This window comes from Monopterus albus, unplaced genomic scaffold, assembly GCF_001952655.1.
Source record: "Monopterus albus unplaced genomic scaffold, M_albus_1.0 scaffold144.1, whole genome shotgun sequence".
NCBI lineage: Eukaryota > Metazoa > Chordata > Actinopteri > Synbranchiformes > Synbranchidae > Monopterus > Monopterus albus.
This window is the reverse complement of record NW_018128024.1, coordinates 68,691-87,758: the sequence shown is the minus strand read 5'-3', so window position 1 is coordinate 87,758 and position 19,068 is coordinate 68,691. Positions and strand designations below refer to the sequence as shown.

Genomic DNA, 19,068 nt, shown 5'->3' with positions numbered 1-19,068 from the left:
ACTGCTACTGTACAGACAGAAAGAATTATCCCATGTACAATATCTGATACAGTCTGAATAATTAATGTAAAATATCCTAGAAGCATAGACTGACTTAACATTCCTCATGGAGTTCAGTGAGATAAATAATTTCAGCAGCACTTTGACACGGTACAGCTTTGAACTATGCCAGTGTTAGTCTGGATTTATACACTGCGTGACAGTGTCAAGCTAGTTAGCACACTGTGGTTCATAGCGGCTGTCACAATACAATTAATAAATGACACAGAGGATATTCTAGTCAGTGATGTGCTCGGTGAACAAACTGTCAACAGGAAGCAATTTTGAAAAAGGAAATATTTCTGAATAAGAAAAAACCTTTAAGGATAATCATCTATCCATGTTGATAACAACAAAGACACGTCACCCGTAATCAGTAACACTTGAATGTTTGCATTGGCTGCATGCTTTGTCTATTTTAGGTCAGATTTTGTTACTTACTTAGCAGCAGGTCATTTCTACTTTTACAAGACTGCTGACCTTAAATGGATTTGGCCAAGTTGTTTTAGCTTCATTCGCTCACTAATGCATTTACTAAGACACAAAAACACTGAATCCTTATTTCTGAACTCAGTGAGCTGATATTCAGTAGCCACTGGCATCAGAGAAACTTGTTGCAGGTAAGTCACACAATATCAAAGTTGTATCTTTTTACAATACAAAGGTAAGAATTAAGAATTTTACTCACAATGACTACTGCAGGGGCGTTGAGTGACTTAGTTTATAGTATTTTACTGCCATCTAGTGGTTATTTCCCATCTCATCTAGTTATATAGTTTTTTTCTTAGGTTTCACTTCTCTGGTGTTGTGATTGAGGACATATCAAGGTACGCAATGTAATACAACTATAAAGAATTTAACTTTATTATAGCTTTTTGTTGTAGCAGGTGAATGGACAATATCCGTCCTTGCCTCAAAACGTTTAGTGCCTTCAGCACAGGCACAAAAGACCAAAGAAAAACTGTTAATAAATGCCATTTGGTCAAGGTCAAAGCATTTATTTGTCATATGCACAGTTAGGAAACGTGTTTCCCTGTACAATGAAATTCTTACTTTGCCGTCCACATGAATGCCACACAATACAAGTGAAATATAAAGTAGATGAGCAATAACACATCTAAATAGGCCGTAACACAAATCTAAGGCACTTTAAAGCAGCAGGTGTTCATGTTGAGCAAGCCTACCCTGGGTGTGCAAAGGTTACAACTGATTTTGCAAAGATTATTTACTCCACTGATTCTCTTACACAGTATGTTACAGCTTTTAAGTGTGGTGTTTCTCTAGGCACATGGGCAAATGGAGAAATATGTTTGTAAAATTAACATAACAAGAAAAAAAGTATTTATTTGTACTGTATTCTTTCAAGGTGTACTAAAATTAATCTTCACTAGGGGTAGTAGTTTGTGTCTGCACCCCTACTGCAGGTGGATCCTCTAATTCTACTACTTCTGCATCTTGACTGTTGCAAAGTTTGTTTTAGGGAACCATATGCCACAGCTGTCAGTCCCTCACATCCATCTCCTAGGAAAAATGCTGATCCGAAACACTGAGGTTTAATTCACCTGCTGTTTTTGTAAGAGAAACCTATTTACTGACCATATTTTATTTGAATAATTTAATGCTCTTACTCATCTTCTTATGTTATTTTATTAGGAGTGTGGATTACAGGTATATGTCTGTATATGTCCTAGAACACTGGGTTACACAAATAAAGTGATACTTGTGATCAATTGTACAACAATGATTTGTCAAATAGTTGACACTGATTAAAAAATAAACTACTACAGGCTATTATTTAAGTAAGTGTAATGTCAGATGCAGATACAATTTTTAGTCTTTATGTTTAAATTGATTCCAACATAATATCTCAAAATATAGTGTTTGCCTGTGTGGACTGAATTAACTGGCGTTTCAGAAAATAAATACATACATGAATTGAATAAACAAACAAAAATCTCGGGGATGCAGAAGATCGCTAAAACTGATATGTTCGTTCAAAATTGCAGGTAGCCTTACTACTCCCCATGAAATGTTTTGCACGTCTACTCGTGAATGTACGGTATTTATCCCACAGGCTTGCGCCGTGCCAACACACGTTCGTACACCAGTTCGTTTTATTAAATTTAGCATAAAAGCCAGCTCATATTGGCATGGTCAGTGTTTTCAAATTTATTGTCAAACACAACACAACGTGTCTCGATACTTTGCGGCTCAAACCCTCTTTCAGAAAGCCTATTTCTATTTAGAGCCATACAGGGATTATTAGAACAAGCACTGGGGATGTTTCATAATGTTGAGAACTTTATCACATTGGTTTCACTCCGTTTTGTATGGTGTAGATATCACTTCCATTCATACTTCCTATCATCAAACTAACACGTGTGAAAGTAAAACTGGAACTACTGGTTTCCCATTTCCTTGTTTCGTTGCGTCCTTGTCGAGGTGTCGACCAGCTGCTACTCTTATGTGCGTTCTTGATTGTGAATGACAACTGTTTGAAGATTATGAAGTCTAGCTGCAAAACACAATATGCAAAGGCAACATTTGGTAAGAACTCTTCAAGTATTATATCCAAAATATTACCCAGTCGTAGAGTTTATTAAATGTCACGGTGACGCCTAATGGGCTACTTGTCTTAGAGTCCTGTATAAATCATGTTGCCGTCATATTAGCGGTGGTGGAAGAAGTACTCAGATTCTTTTCTTAAGTAAAAGCCGCAAAATACTCTTAATTCAGAAGTAAATGCACTGATGCAAAATTGCACGTCACAATGTATGTCATATTAAGATGTAATTATTGATGCATTATCACATTTAATGTTTCAGCTGGTACATGTGGAGATAATTTTACAATTACTATACCTTAAATGCAGTTTGAATTGCTGTTAGGTAGCCTGTGAATTTCCCACCATGTATCAATAAGTCTTGTATATTGGATTTTGCTATATTAATCAGATTCTTAAAAGTAACTTAAGTTATGAAATTAGTGGAGTAAAAGTATATTTGATTCTAAAACATTGCTCTTATTTTGGCAAAATAACTAAATATACTGGATATTACTAATGGTGTTCTGTGTACACAGATAACTGATAATGTGTTTGCCATATTAACTTTATATGATGATAAAATGCCAAAGTTGTTCTTAACACTGATACAGATTTTATTCTCTCTATCTGTTAAAGGTTTTTGAAACAATGTGCACCTCTCGTTCTCTTCTAACATGGGTCATCATATGTTATTTTATAATGGGACCATGCCACTGTGTGGCCAGACCAAAGAAGAGATCCTGCCTTGTGCAAGACAGCAGAGCTGACTGCAGCCACCTCAGTCTCAGTGCAGTTCCTCCAGATCTTCCCCGCAACATCACCAGCCTGGATATGTCTCACAACAGACTGGTGAAAATTCCCCCTGAGTCACTAAGTCCATACCCAGGCCTCCTCTACCTTGATGTCAGTTTCAACAGCATCACCCATATAAATGGGAGTTTGTGCCAGATACTGCCTCTGCTGCATACACTGAACATGGAACACAACGAAGTGCATTGGCTGAAAAAGGAAGATCTGAGCCACTGCGCCAGCCTAACATGGTTATATATGGCTAGTAACAGGCTAAAACTACAAGGAGAGCCTTTCTTTGCACTACAGGTGTGTTCCATCATTAATAACTGGAGGGATAAATAGATCGACGCATCATGAGTTAGGCTGTAGTAATGGTAATGGTAATGGTAGTCAGGCTGTTTCCTTTAGCTTCCAGTCCTTATGCTAAGCTAAGCTAACTTGCTACTGTCATTAGCTTAATATTTACTGCCCACATACTAGAGTGGTATCAAGATTCTCTCTCAGCAAAAAAAAGCAAAGAAGCATATTTCAGGCTAATTCTTAAAAGTAAGTTAATAATACCTTTGCAACTGTTTACAAGGTAATACACATGAAAAAAGCCTTAGAAAAGAATAGAACACAGAGTGCAAGCATTAAAATGAGCAGAGAGATGAAAATAAATACACTGGGACAGTACCGATTATGATACAGATTAATTAACTGTCATGAAGTAATTATGCAAAAATAAAAATGCTTCAAATTTGCTTTTAAATGAGTATGTTGTGCACGCACCTCATCAGCTAGGTTGCTCATGCTTTAAGAAAATGCATGCTGAGTACTAGCTCACTCGATTTGGAGAAAGGGAGAAAAAGGGAGGTGCCTCGTGTCCTCAGAGATCTGCTACCTTTTTAAATTTGAAATGGTATCTACAATATGCCATGAACCTAGGCATTAAGCTGTCACTTTTAATTTTTTTGATATGTCCCTCCTGAATTGCATTAACAACACTTTTTTTATTTGGCTTGAATAATTCACAGAAGCTGAAATTTCTTGACGTTTCCAAAAACAAACTTCTGTCCGCCAAGCTTGGCTCTCAACCCCAGCTGCCCAGCCTGGTGAACCTCAATCTGGCATTCAATGACTTCACCGCTCTGAAGAAAGATGACTTTTCTTTCCTCACCAGTTCACCTTATCTGCAAGTCCTCAATCTGTCATCAGTGCAACTAAAAATGGTAAGAAACTGAGCAGAAAATGGGAAGTGAAATGGAACTGTAGCGGCAACTTAGTTTCAGTTGTTTGTTTTGTTTCCCTTTTTCATTTCACCACAAGATCTCTTGGTTTGTTTTGTTGCAGCTGGAGCCTGGTTGTTTTGAGCCCATCAGAAACCTACACACTTTAATCATGGATGGGAGCAACATAGGCACTTCAGTTATTTCCAAACTCTGCTCAGAGCTGTCGGGGACATCCATTGACACCCTGTCTCTTCGGATGATGAAGCTGCTCACACTCTCAAATACAACCTTCATGGGGCTACAGAAAACAAATCTAACCTTTCTGGATCTTTCCCATAATGGCATGAATAAAATCGAAGGTGGCTCATTTCAGTGGCTGTCCAGCCTTCAGACACTAATTTTGTCCGACAACAACATCAAGCACCTGACCAAGGCCACATTTCAGGGCCTCAAAAGTCTGAAAAAACTTGAACTGGCAAGCGCTCTGGTGAAAAGTCATACTTCCTCTACCCCGATTATTGATGATTTCTCATTCCAACCATTAGGTGCCCTGGAGAGTTTGATATTACAGAGAACTGCAGTTCGAGAACTCACAGAGCACATTTTTACAGGCTTGACAAGCCTGAAAGAACTTGATATGAGCTGGAGTAGTTACACCTCGCTGAAAACCATCACCAGCAAGACTTTAGTCTCACTTGCAGGATCACCTCTCACAAAGCTAAATCTGATAGGAACAGCTATATCACAGATTAATCCTGGAAGCTTCTCTGTTTTGAGAAACCTCACCATACTTCTTCTAGATTACAATTTTGTCAAACAAACTCTCACTGGAAAAGAGTTTGAAGGCCTAGGTCAAGTTCAAGAGCTTCACATGACCAATAACCGACAGATGGTCAATCTAAACTCCACATCGTTTGTTTATATGCCCAATCTTAGAATTCTGACTTTGGGAAAAAGTCTTATTGCCACAGCCTTGGACCTGAATCCCTCTCCATTCCGTCCCCTGTCCAACCTCACCTTCCTGGATCTCAGCAACAACAACATTGCTAACATTAGAGGGAGTATGCTGGAGGGGCTTGTGAACCTGAAGGTGCTGAAGCTCCAGCACAACAACTTAGCCCGGTTGTGGAAGAGTGCCAACCTAGGTGGGCCAGTGTTGTTCCTCAAAGGAGTGCAGAGCTTGATGACCTTACAGATGGATAGTAACGGACTGGATGAGATCCCAGTGGAGGCCCTGCGAGGTCTGAATAACCTCAGTGAATTAAGTCTCTCTAACAATCTGCTAAACAGTCTTACGGACTCAGTTTTTGATGATCTGAATTCACTGCAGGTTTTACGTCTACAGAAGAACCTGATTACATCTGTTAGGCCTGAAGTATTCAAAACTCCAATGAACAACCTTAGTCTGCTTATCATGGACAAAAATCCATTTGACTGCACATGTGAGAGCATCCTATGGTTTGTGACATGGTTGAATAACACAAATACGACCAATGTGCCAGATCTCAGGGAACAGTACAAGTGCAACACTCCATTAGTTTACTTTAACCACTCCATCATGGATTTCGACACCCTCTCTTGCAAAGATATGACCCCTTTTCAGCTTCTTTACATACTAAGCACCACAGCGGTCATGATGCTGATTGTAATTGCACTTCTGGTGCGGTTCCAAGGCTGGCGTATTCAGTTTTTTTGGAACATAGTGATCAATCGCATATTAGGATTTAGCAATGCCAGAGCTGAAGAGGTCCAGGAATTTGAATATGATGCTTACATCATACATGCAAAAGAAGACACCAACTGGGTGAAGAGGAGGATGGTCCCCTTAGAGAATAACCGGTGCAGATTTTTTTGGGAGAATCGAGATGCAGTCCCTGGCATGTCACAGCTTCAGTCCATTGTGGAAAATATGAGAATGTCCAGGAAAATCTTGTTTGTCATCACTGAAAATCTTCTGAAGGATCCATGGTGTCGACGGTAAAACAAATATGCACTGCTTTATATGTTGTAGATTAAACATCAGGTAGACTCAAACTAAGTCAAAGTATCACAAAATTGTAAACTACATAAGCCATATATTTTGTTCTGGTTCTATTATATTTGCCCATTTGCAGTTGAGTGAACTCTCAACATTGTCTCTCTGCCCTTCTACCTCATCTTTGTCTATCCAGATTTAAAGCCCATCATGCTCTACACCAGGTCATTGAAGCCAGCAGAGACTCAGTGGTTCTGGTCTTCCTGCAAGATGTACATGACTACAAGTTGTATCAGTCACTCTTCCTCCGCAGGAGCATGTTGCGGCCGTGTTGCATCCTGGAGTGGCCTGTCGATAAGGAGAGGGTGCCTGCCTTTCACCAGAAGCTCCTCATAGCACTTGGCATGACTAATCGATTGCAGGAATGACAGACGTTTACTGATACTAATAGATATTTTTATTTGTAATAATTCCCAAAATTGGCCAGTTGCAGATTGTTTTCCTCTGTGAATATTTGGAATTATGACATATACTATACATATATCATGGCATGGGATGGGCCAGTCATGCTGTGTGGTGTCAGGACATGAATGATGAATATAATTCATCTGTAAAATATTGTGACACATATTTGTTCATTTTACATAGTTTTGTATTATAATAACCAGTTTGAAAAACTTTATTTTAGAGCACAGAATCATTAAATGGAATATTCCACTTCAGCCAAATGATGTATTGGGACATCTAGTGGTTGTATTAAGAAACTACAGCATTTTTTGTCAAATCCAGTGTAAAGCTTCCATTTGTGCTATGGCATATGCACATTACAAAGTAGAATACTTAACTATTTTATTTGGTCGTCATTGTCAGAAATAAGAGTGACATAAAAAAAACTGTAAGCTTATTGTCAGACCATAATTAAGGAATTTGAGGGCAAGATGTAACAGCACATAGAGCAGCCTATCCCCATTTACAATATTTTATGTTCTAAGTCATGTTTTCAGTTACACAGCCTGCAGTGGTGACTTTTTCTCCCCTAAGCTGTTAAATAATAGAAACTTGTCTTGAAAAGTTGAGGTATTGTATGTTCTTTTGCTCTATTTATGGCTCCAAGATGACAAGATCAAGATATGAGAGGTCAAGATGGGAGCAAAATACGGTATCATTAAAAGCACATTTGTTAATATTACAGTATAATGTTCCACACAGTTGGCGTTAAACTATTTTAAATAACTAGGTCCCTCACATCTCTTGGACAGCTTTGAGGAATGTGTAAAGATGATCTCTGCATTTTATAAATAAACTTAATATCTTCAAGCTTAGTTTCACAGGGGATGCAGGGAAGTTACATGCTTTCACAAATGAAAGTAGAAAAATAAAGAAAATACTTTGCAAATCTTTGTATAATAAGCTTAATTAAAATGACCTTTTCTCCCTTTATAGACGAGATCACCTCTCTTTTTTAAAAATATATTTTTAATATAAATTTTGCATCTTAACCTCAAACTGTACGGTGGTTTAAGGTCATGTAGTTATTTATTAACCAGTCAGGTTGGGAAAGGGTTGTTGAAAAGTACCAGACTACAGAGTAAGTTGGACAATAGCCTTGGCCGGAACCAATCAGCTATCATATGGTAAATAATTGACATCATTATATAATTTGTGTCAATATTTATAGCTCATTCTGTTTTTGCATGTTTTACTATTTGTATACATGTGACTTTTGTATCTCCTGTCTTTATATATAACATTTCCTATTTTCTGATACCGTCCAAAAGTAATAATTGGCAAGAAATGCAGTGGGTGTCCTTAATCCAGAGAGCTGTCAGCAGGATTGAGAGCAGAGGAGGAGTAAATGCAAGTCACATGTCACAGCTTCTTTAAGATAAAGGCACAGCCTGGTGCTACTACTTTAACGCACAGATAAACTGTGCACACTGCAGAAAAAAATGGCAGATTTGCTTGGTAATTACATGATACCTTTACTTGGAGTCAGCATCTTCATAGCTATTCTAACACACATTACCTACAATGTGCTCAGCGATTACCTGCACAAATGGCTTGAGATGAAGCCAATCCCGAACGTGGCAAGAATGTACCCCTTCATTGGACATGCATCGTACTTCAAAACCAATGCAGGAGGTAAGAAAATAAACAACATCCTGCTACACAAGGCTGCCTAGACCATTAAGCTCATGGAAACCCATATGGTGCAAATATCTAAAATGGCTGCTGTAAACAAAGAAACACTAGATTAATGCTTCACTGTGATGTCTGTTTTTTGTTTCAGATTTCTTTAAGCAAATTGTGGATTATACCCATCAATTCAGTGATGCACCGCTGATTAAACTCTGGCTTGGAACAGTGCCGTTTGTGGTTTTGTTTCATGCTGAGACTGTTGAGGTATGGTCCACATTTATAACGTCCAGTATCGTAACATGTCAAAGTCTGCTTGCCTCAGCTTATAAACAAGTCTATGATTCAACAAGTCAACTTGGTAAGAGAACAGAATTACAAATGTCTTTGTACTAGTGTAAAAATGACACCTAGATAAACATCTAAAATAACACATTTAATGAAGGTGAGGCTGCAGCTCTAAACTTCAAACCTCCCGTTATGACAACATGGTCTATTTAACATGTCACTGCACTTTGTACACACTGCTTTTGTAGACCGTTCTCACCAACCCTGTCCACGTGGACAAAGCTGGTGTATACAAGTTCCTTCACCCTTGGCTTGGAACCGGCCTGCTCACTAGGTATGTACTGTACCTGTGGCTCCTGTGTAGCCTACATGGCATTAAAAGCCTGCAAAGAATCAATAAGAGAAAAGGAAACAAAAAAAGGCACAACACAACTGTGGGTTTGAAAAAAAAAAACTCACAGAATAAGTCGATAATAAATATGTCTGTAAAGATTTATATATACCAACATGTAGAAACACATGTAGAAAAAAGGTGGATAGAAATTCTTTTGGTAATGTTGAAGTCAATTTCAAAGTAAGTTTCATGATAATCTGTCACTTGAGTTTAAAAAAAAATTTTTTACCTACAAGTGGAGAATGTCCCGGGGGTTGGAATAGATCTGGGGATCATCACGATCATTATGGTTCATTAACATCAGAACTGTATAATTCATTTTTCATTTTAACCTGGAGGTGAGATGGTGAGGAAGAACTGCTGAGTGAGAAGTATAGGGATCATCATTTGGGAAACCTAGTGTGTGTTTAGTAAAATTCTTAGTCATCTGGTCAGTCCAGTGGAAATACTGGCTTGAAGGTAGAGCAAGAACAAAGGTCAGGGGGTCACCCAGAACATGGACCATGAATGTGCACAACCAATTCCATGCAAATGGGAATAAAAAAAAACCCATGTGTTGCCAAAATGTCAAAGGGAAAATCTGACTTCCCTTTAAATTTGGAAATGACTGAATCAAACAAAGCAAGTTAATTTCTACTTTTTTGTCATTTTTGTCCTATGATAAGAACAAATACATGGGCCCTGCGCTTTCTCCAACCCTCTTGGTTCCCTGACCTGATTTGATCTCCTTCTCTGATTAGCACTGGGCGTAAGTGGCATCAGCGACGGAAGATGCTGACGCCCACCTTCCACTTCTCCATCCTGACAGACTTCTTGGAGGTGATGAATGAGCAGGCAGAGATACTAGTGGAGAAGCTGGAGAAGCAGGCAGGGAAGGGTCCATTTAACTGCTTCAGCCACATCGCCCTCTGTGCCTTGGACATTATCTGTGGTAAGCAGATGGATATTCAAAATGTATGTGTGCACATATGAGCCTTTTATCTGTTTGCTTATAAAACAAACTTATGCATTAAGAATCGATACCCAATGCCTCACATTCATGATGCTGGATTCATTTCCTGGATTTAACAAAATACTCTTCAAACAATGTATTTTCAGAAACTGCAATGGGAAAGAAAATTTATGCTCAGAGTAATTCTGATTCAGAATATGTTAGAAGTGTGTACAGGTAAATTATTTTATTTTTCTATATTTATACTATCTAACCATAATTCTATATTTATACAGATAATGAGTAAAAATAAAGTGATAAAGTTTTCTTATATTTCACTCTTTGTCCTCAGAATGAGTGACATTGTCAGCCGCAGACAGAGGACACCTTGGTTTTGGCTTGACTTTGTATACTACTACTTTGGTGACGGCCGGGAGCAAGACAAGATGCTCAAGGTCCTCCACACTTTCACAAACAATGTGAGTAATGGAGGCGGTGGCTACAAAAATCACTGTATATTCTGTGTGTTAGAGGCATAAAAAACTGCATAAGAGGCAACGTAAAACAACGTTTTACTTTAGCCTTCATTCTTTCTCAGGTTATAAATGAAAGAGCAGAGAACATTTCCTATATCGACTCAGAAAGTGATTCTCACCGAGGCACAAGGAAAAAGCTGGCATTTTTGGACATGCTCTTGAAAACCACGGATGAAAATGGCAACAGGATGAGCCATCAGGATATTCAGGAGGAGGTCGACACTTTTATGTTTCGGGTTAGTAGGTAAAAATGAAGCTCAGTGTAATGCTGAATATTTAAAAGTGCAATAAAAGACATTTAATCAATATTTTATATTAACAGTGTATCAAAAGACAGTTTGTATTGAGAAACCTCAGCTCTACAGCATGTTTTATTGTCTTTTACCCCACTGCTTTGGTTTTATGGCCTGTTACTTCATGCCCACTGCTCTCATCAGCTTCGTTTCCAGACAGTCGTTTTCTGCCTGAAATCACCTACAAAACCTGCTGAGCACTAAACAACCAACAACATTAGCAATTTACTAGTGAAGATAAGAGGATTTAGCAGCTTGAGAGCCAGAAAGGTCCCTGATGAGTTGGTAGAGGCCCAAACAGAGAGAAAAGGAGAATAACAATTAGACTTACATTTGAAGGGCAAATGGAGAAACAACTCCAAATGAATATTGATGTCTGCTTGATATGTAAACAGGCAGTAGTTTGCCAACACTTTTGCCAATAAAACTTTGTTAGGTGAAACGTGACCATGTTGTTGCCATAAAAATCAGTTTCTGCAGCTTTAAAATGTCAATATTAGTTGTTTCACAACTTTTATTTTGTAGGGGCATGATACTACTGCAGCTTCTATGAACTGGGCCCTACATCTGCTGGGCTCCCACCCCGAGGTGCACAGCAAAGTCCAGCAAGAGCTTCAGGAAGTGTTTGGTAACAGTAACACAGTCTCTCCTCTCCCAAGTCACCGCACAACTTCGCTCTTTCATGACATCATTTAGTTTTCTGCCTGAAGGCTTTTTGACTCATCTTTGTTCAGACCAATTATTTTTATGCAAGTCAAGGGGAGCTTATGTGGTTATAATAGCTGCAAAAGTCCGTACCAAAATAAACAGAGGGTGATTAAATTTTTTCAGCTGCTGGGTGGATTTATTGTTGCCTTTGTGTATTTTCACCATGGCGTAAGCTCAGTGGCCTTATAGCAAAACATTACTTTGAGACACTAAACTTGCCCACAAGCATAAAAATATTCCTTATCATATTCCCAGCCGTTTTATTTCCACTGTATAAGTTACACACCCACCAAATAGTTCTGTTAATAATTGTTGATTTGTGGTCAGTATATGGGAATTTGTTTGCAGAGGTTGCAATAAAGACTCTGGACTCTGTAACTTAATGTATGTCTTCAGTGGAAGAAACACAGGTGTGACCTTTAAACAAAACAGAATTGTTAAACTTATCTACTGTAGAAAGTGGGAACAAACCTATGAACTAGCCTACACCGGCCCTGTTTATCTTTTTTCTGTGCTAAAAATGTTAAGTATTCCCTGTTTACTATGCAAAGGTACATCTGACCGGCCTGCTAACACTGAGGACCTGAAGAAGCTCAAATACCTAGAGTGTGTGATCAAGGAGGCCCTGCGACTGTTTCCCTCTGTGCCATTCTTTGCGCGCAAGATCTGTGAAGACTGCTATATCAGTGAGTTATAGATGGGTCCTGAAAGGCATGGGATATTTGGGATGTTTAAAAAATTTTGTTTAACAAGAAGCCAAGGGAATAAGCAGTTCAGGTTTTTCACAGTAGAGTTATTATTTTTGCTGTTCTGGCTATTGTCCCTTTCAGTAATAATTGCATGGTACAATAGAAACCCATTGTACATGTAGTAGTGTACTTGTATATTGACATGATGCAGCTTTTTTCCCCCCCCAGACTTTTGCAAATAATTTGGTGATTCCACTAAAATCCTGGGTAGCACAGCAGCGTGGTGGTTAGCACTGTTGCCTCACAGCAAGAAGGTTCCGGGTTCAAGCTACCGCCTACAGTCCAAAGACATGCAGCTTAGGTTGACTGCGACTCTAAATTTCCAGTAGGAGTGTGAGTGGCTGTTTGTCTACATGTCAGCCCTTTGATAGACTGGCAACCTGTCCAGGGTGAACCCCACCTCTCACCCAATGTTTCCAAAGGCTCCAGCACCCCCATGACCCTATAAGCGGTATAGATAATGGCTGGATGGGCTAAAATCCTAACCATTAGAAATGAAAATGAGACCTTAAGGCTTAAACTGAAACTGAGCAATTGTAAGTGATCCTATATGAAAAAGTTTAAGGAAAATTCTTTCTCAAGTTGCATTTTTGCCTGTAGATGGTTTCAAGGTTCCTAAGGGTGCCGAGGCTATTATCATTACCTACGCTCTCCACCGTGACCTGCGATACTTCCCTGAACCTGAGGAGTTCCGGCCTGAACGTTTCCTGCCTGAGAACTCAGCGGGAAGGCCTCCATATGCGTACATCCCCTTCTCTGCGGGACTTCGTAACTGTATAGGTAAGAGCATGAGAATTTTTCATAGTAGTTTTTAGAATCAGTACTTAAATTCTGAACAAGGCTTCTGAACCTGTGTATTGTGTACAGTATTACAACTGAGTGTGTTCCACTATGATCCTTCTCAGGTCAGCGTTTTGCACTAATGGAAGAAAAGGTGATTTTGTCATCAGTACTGCGTAACTTCAACGTTGAAGCTTGTCAGACGTATGAAGAGCTGCGTCCTGTAGGAGACCTCATCCTCCGAGCAGAGAACGGCATCTGGATTAAACTGGAAAAGAGAACACCTCAGACTTCATCAAACTAACACTTGCTCTAATTTACAGACACCTCTGTTCCAAATTATATTCATTAATGTCTATTTACAGTTCACCTTCCCAAAGAAAACACTAAATATTTTCTAAATGCCCTCTGGGAGGTCAGGGAGAGCAGTGGCCTTGGTGTTGATTCTAGGCTTTTCTCATTACCATAGCAACTGCTTTTTTTATATTGTTAATTTTAGGGGAAAGCTACAGTATACAAACAGTAGCTGTTCAAATATATTATTTAATTTGAACTATTAAAATGCTTTAAATAACTAACAATCCACTGTATTTTGGAATGGCATGAAAATGAGTGAAATGGTACAGCTGAAGTGGAATCAGTCACTGCCATCAGGTTTCTAGGTCACATGCTTTTAAAAAAACAACAACAAAAAAAACATTGTAATACACAATATACAAGCTACACTAAACCTAAAGATTATAACTATTGTCTGACCTTTTGTCTGTATTTGCAAATCTAGAGGAAATAGATTGTGTGCAAGATAAAAAAAAAACATACCTAAAACGTTAGAGATATTTTAGTTTTCTATTACATTTGTATGTTCAATATATTTATGTGTGACTTTTGTGGTATTAGTTTGTAATTAAATGTCTGAGCCTTCCAACTCAAACATGTAGAGTACAGGTTTAGGTTTTTTCTTTGTGGCGCATTTGCTCTTAATGTTAATTTTCAAACACCTACAGTAGCTGCATTTTCCCTGTTGCACAACCTCAGATAGCATCGTTATTTGTTCATGCTGATAAGATTAACTATTTACAGCAGTGGTCCCCAACCTTTTTATCATTGCGGACCGGTCAACGGTCGACAATTTTACCGCGGCCCGGGGGGGTACGTAGATTGTTTATATTGTTAATATAATAATAAACGGGAATCCACTGTGTTGAAATTTTTAACTCCCCATAACGCTAAATCAATGGGAGCCCTGAACTTGTTTCTCTGCAACGAGACGGTCCCATCTGGGGGTAATAGGAGACAATGACACCCGAAGTGTGTTGCTTATGTTCAGTCTACTCCGTTGTTTTGTTTTGGTTGCTGTCACTGCAGAAAAACCCGCTTCACACAGATAGGATGTCGGAAATGGCAACAGGGTTTTCAGTGCTGTGGTGGCGATCTCAGGGTATTCTGTCATGACTTTAATCCAGAACACCGGCAGAGTTGTTGTCTCGAACATACTTCTAAGGCTGCCGTCATTTGTGATCTCCAGCAGTTGATCTTCTTCTTGCACAGACCTGCTGGATTCACCTGGTTTGTTGACAAATGGGTTGCGGATCCATTCCTTGGCAGTTCGTGGGTCCTTTGTGGTTGGGAAGTAGCGCTCGAACTCTTTTAAAAACAAAGACATGTGATCGTGCACCAGCTGGGAGAATGAAGGCTCTGGCTCAGTCTCACCCAAAATCCCCGCTAATGTTTGAAACATGTCCAAAATGCCTCTGTTGACGCGCCGTCCCCACAAATCCAGTTTGGCTTTAAATGCAGCTACTTTATCTGCCAACTTGAAGACAGTTGTCATTTTCCCCTGAAGTGACAGATTGAGTTCATTGAGCAGGCTGAATATGTCGCACAAGTAAGCCAGTTTTGGCGCTCAAGTGACCGAGGTGTAACCGAGAGAATACAGTCATTTTTCAAAATAAAAGATCGTTCAGACTCAGATAATAAATAAAACGGAAATAATTAATGATTTCTTGTGCGGCCCGGTACCAATTGATCCACGGACCGGTACCGGTCCGCGGCCCGGGGGTTGGGGACCACTGATTTACAGCGCATCTGTATTTCTCTTTGTTTACGACTAGTTACGGTACAGTACAGTGATTTGCGTAGTCAGTGTGATGATAAAGTGATTATTTGGTTTCTACAAAACAATAAGTTGCTTAGGCACGACCTTTTTCTTAGTTTTTTCACCTTTAGTTTGCCTCAAGAAAAGCATTTTGGGTCAGAAGCAAATCAAAATCAACCCTCCAAGTACAAGCCAGCTATAAATACAAATCAATGTATAGGATTGCAGTGGCTAGCGTTTGGGCAAACAGTTGCCTAATTACACACCCAGCAGCACAGAGCGTCATTAACACCAATTCTATTATTCAGTGGCCTTTTAGAATAAATTAATGGTAGTTTTACGTTACTTTTTACCAATTCTATCACTTGTTATTAAAAGCTCAGTCTGAAGATCAAAGTTGACATAACCATAATAATCAAGGTTATTGCCTCAGACTATGGAGTCTCCTCCATAATGCAACTGCTTTCACAGGAAGAGTAGTACTCCTCAGGACAAGTAAACATGTTGACGTGTACCATTGGAGTACTCCTTTAATGAAAGTTTCAAAGTCATTATTTATTTATTTATTATATTTCAAGAAAGACGGACTCCGTCGTTACTCATATCTGTCCAATAAAAGAACTGGGGTATTACACTCTTCAGAAACTCTCCATCGGTAAATGTCCGGGCTGATTTTCTCCTCTGCCCCAATAAAACTTGCTTTCACAGCAGCTTCCCTGTGTGATTTCCCTTTAGTGAAAACGTCTGCTGTGATGTCAGATTCCTCTTCAACTCCTCTACCTTCTGTAGCTTCTGCTCTGCATTCACGTTTTTCAGCTTGTCCTAATGTTTTGTCTCGTAGTGCCGTCTTAGGTTATATTCCTTAATTACAGCCACATTAGCTCCACAAATAAGACACACGGGTTTACCGACAATGTCAGTAAACATATATTCAGCCTCTGACTGCTTTTGAAAGGCTCTGTTTTCAGAATCAACTTTTCTCTTGGCCATTGTTAGGGGACAGCTTTGACTTGAAATTAGGGTTGTATACATCAACAGACGCTTGATTGATCTGACCTAATTGACGCGGAACTGATCGCAGGTAGCCTATCATTCGGTAAGGCAGCTGTTGCGCTGCATTATGGGATTTGTAGTTTGTGTTATCGGCACTTCATATCGCCGGGCCATTAAAAAAAAAAAGATGTATAAAATTATCTCGCGGGCCGGATGTAACTGTACCCTGGGCCAGATGTGGCCTGCGGGCCTTGAGTTTGACACATGTGCTATAGAGCATGCTTTTCACTTAGTGAAGACAAGATTGAAAGCAGAAAGACCCACAAACAAGCAGCAGCTGAAGTCAGCTACAGTAAAGGCCTGGCAAAGCATCTCGAGGGATGAAACCCAGCATTGGTCATGTTCATGGGTTCCAGGCTTCAGGCATTCATTGACTGCAAAGGATTTTCATCCAAGTATTAAAGGCAGTCCTTATGTTTGTAATTACATTAGTTTGTTTCATTGCTTATGAGTCACCAAAAATGGGTGTGTATGAAAATGGCTGTAATTCCTGGATGGTTAACGCCACACTTTTGTTAAACCCTTTGAATTAAAGCTGGAAGTTTTGAATTGCTCACATCTTGAGTGTTTAAATTCATATTCGTTTTGGTGGTGTACAGAGGCCAAAAGCCAGAAACCTTATCATTGTTCCAGTATTTATGAACCTGACTGTATATGACTGCATATTGTACATAGTTCCAAAGGTAGTAGTTCCAAAATGATAAATTAATTAGTCAGTTTAATTATCGCATTTGCCGATAGTTAAATATAACAAAACCCCCAGTAACATTACAAACACATAAAAAGGGGAAGAAAAATCAGTACCTCTAGTGGAAAAAATGAAGGCAGGATTGTACATGAAACATTTGCTTGGTCTTCATATTGCAGTCTGAACTTTTCAAGTCAAATTGCAGTTAACCTGGCAGTTAATGCATTTGTGGATATGTGTGAAATTATGTGTGTTGACATATTGACTGTCTTTACATGTTTGAAAGAATAAATCAAATCAAATCAAATCAATCAGTTAATTTCAAAAGGTATGGCAACATGTTGCAGCAGCTCTTACTTAAACATCGTTTTCCCCCTTTTTGTCTGGACCGATAGTTGGGCTCCAGAGAATCAGTGCCAGTAAGTGGAAGGAGGAGGAGGAGAAGAAGAGTTGTCGTATCACCCAAAGATATTAGTCCACAGGTAACACTTGAAAAGATGTTTTTGTGTTGTTCTTTGTAAAAATATAAGCTGTATTTGTTATAACCATCTGCGGTTATGTCTTAGATGTATCACTGTGTATTATGCTCTGTAACACTCAGGCTGCTTGTGTTTGTTTGTGCCGTGCAGGTGCTCATGAGAAAAACCTGTCAAAAACAGAATAAATGTGTTGAGCTGTGAGAGTCCTGCGTAAAGGAAACCCACCGATTTTGGTCATAAAACTGTGAAAAACCATCACCTGCTACTTTTTATCAACATGAACGACCAGGAAATGGGTTAAATAAAGTCCAGCATTGTGGAACCTGTTTGAAATAAATAACCTTATGAATTAAGCATATTGGCCTTCTTTCTATTTTATCATTATTAAAGAATTGGCTTTTATACTTTGTACTTTAAACTTTATCTTGGCTACTGTATCATATTCTCATTGTAATCTGAGACTACATTTCACAGGCAGGTTCACTTGTGTATCACAAGTGATGTTACCATGATTTGTTTATATCCAAATATTTCTGTATGCAGGAGCAGCCGCTGGGTGGTCCGAGGATCAAACACGTGTGTCGGGCAGCAGCAGTGGCTCTGGGGAAGCCCCGTGCCATGGTGCCGGATGATATTCCCAGGCTCAGCGCCCTGCCACTCCATGAGAGAGAGGGCATCACATTTTCTCCCACACCAGAAGGTACAGTGCATCTGCAAGCGTTGTTTTTAAGCAGAATGCAAAAATTAACTTCCTGATGGCTCTGCATATAGAGGTATGAGCACAGTGATTTTAACTCTGGTCCAAGTATATATAGTATATATATATATATATAGTTGAATTGAAGTAAATGTATTTATTTTATATAACATATTATATATTTATATTCCTAAATTTCCCTAGGGATTAATAAAGTTTCTGTCTATCTATCTATCTATCTATTTACCTACCTACCTATCTACCTATCCATCCATCTGGATCCGTGTACCTTTCGTTTGGCTAAAGTAACAAGTGACCAGTTGCACAGAAACAAATATCAACTAATGGTGAAGATGGTTATGGTTAGGGGGAGGGGAGGGGTGTTAGTGTGTGTCTGCTTCGCTCTACAAGACTGGCATACAGGCATAGGCACGCCATTTACACACAGGCACTTACTTAGAGATGCAGACAGACAAGATAGTTAGGTCGCCTCTTTGAAAAAACGGCAGCAGTGCATACGGGAGTAAAAATTCAACCAAAGTATCGATATTTTTGTCGGGGTATCGATCAATATCAATACTAGCGTTGGACTCGATAGTATCGATATTAGGATCGATCCGCCCACCCCTGATGTTTAGATAACGAGCTTAACCCGATCAACGGACAGCGCGCAGGAATA

At 39.2% G+C, this 19,068-nt stretch overlaps 3 protein-coding genes across 8 annotated transcripts in view; 2 read left to right on the top strand and 1 right to left on the bottom strand.

Moving 5' to 3' along the window:
• sorbs2a (sorbin and SH3 domain containing 2a) overlaps positions 1 to 19,068 on the bottom strand; it is a 126,004-nt gene that overhangs the window by 54,754 nt on the left and 52,182 nt on the right. Inside the window, exon 1 of one of the 4 annotated variants that reach the window (XM_020614346.1) lies at positions 10,095 to 10,198. The exons of the other annotated variants lie outside the window; for them this stretch is intronic. The gene's annotated coding sequence lies outside the window, so the exon portion shown is untranslated. Of the gene's footprint in view, positions 1 to 10,094; positions 10,199 to 19,068 lie in introns of those variants that run through there. 4 annotated transcript variants of the gene reach the window in all.
• Positions 846 to 7,899, top strand: tlr3 (toll-like receptor 3). 3 transcript variants are annotated; one of them, XM_020614354.1, is made up of 5 exons: positions 846 to 866; positions 3,221 to 3,682; positions 4,393 to 4,587; positions 4,709 to 6,564; positions 6,759 to 7,899. In XM_020614354.1, exons 2-5 carry the CDS (start codon positions 3,233 to 3,235, stop codon positions 6,988 to 6,990), a joined length of 2,733 nt encoding a protein of 910 aa, XP_020470010.1. In that variant the 5' UTR covers positions 846 to 866; positions 3,221 to 3,232; the 3' UTR covers positions 6,991 to 7,899. The 3 variants fall into 3 exon arrangements, with proteins under 3 accessions (XP_020470010.1, XP_020470012.1, XP_020470009.1); XM_020614356.1 differs by lacking the exon at positions 846 to 866 and adding an exon at positions 1,531 to 1,612; XM_020614353.1 differs by lacking the exon at positions 846 to 866 and adding an exon at positions 2,241 to 2,586.
• On the top strand, positions 8,205 to 13,764 carry cyp4v2a (cytochrome P450, family 4, subfamily V, member 2a). Its single transcript, XM_020614357.1, has 11 exons — positions 8,205 to 8,704; positions 8,853 to 8,965; positions 9,235 to 9,320; positions 10,121 to 10,311; positions 10,479 to 10,548; positions 10,664 to 10,790; positions 10,910 to 11,083; positions 11,666 to 11,768; positions 12,400 to 12,534; positions 13,198 to 13,377; positions 13,503 to 13,764. Exons 1-11 carry the CDS (start codon positions 8,512 to 8,514, stop codon positions 13,679 to 13,681), a joined length of 1,551 nt encoding a protein of 516 aa, XP_020470013.1. The 5' UTR covers positions 8,205 to 8,511; the 3' UTR covers positions 13,682 to 13,764.

Bases quoted from the DNA above. Each gene is read 5' to 3' on its own strand.
- tlr3 (XM_020614353.1), top strand. The intron at 3,683-4,392 runs GTGTGTTCCATC...AATAATTCACAG, and splicing joins AGCCTTTCTTTGCACTACAG to AAGCTGAAATTTCTTGACGT. The intron at 4,588-4,708 runs GTAAGAAACTGA...GTTTTGTTGCAG, and splicing joins CATCAGTGCAACTAAAAATG to CTGGAGCCTGGTTGTTTTGA.
- cyp4v2a (XM_020614357.1), top strand. From the start codon at position 8,512: ATGGCAGATTTGCTTGGTAATTACATGATACCTTTACTTGGAGTCAGC. The intron at 8,705-8,852 runs GTAAGAAAATAA...TTTTTGTTTCAG, and splicing joins CTTCAAAACCAATGCAGGAG to ATTTCTTTAAGCAAATTGTG. The intron at 11,084-11,665 runs GTTAGTAGGTAA...TTTATTTTGTAG, and splicing joins TCGACACTTTTATGTTTCGG to GGGCATGATACTACTGCAGC.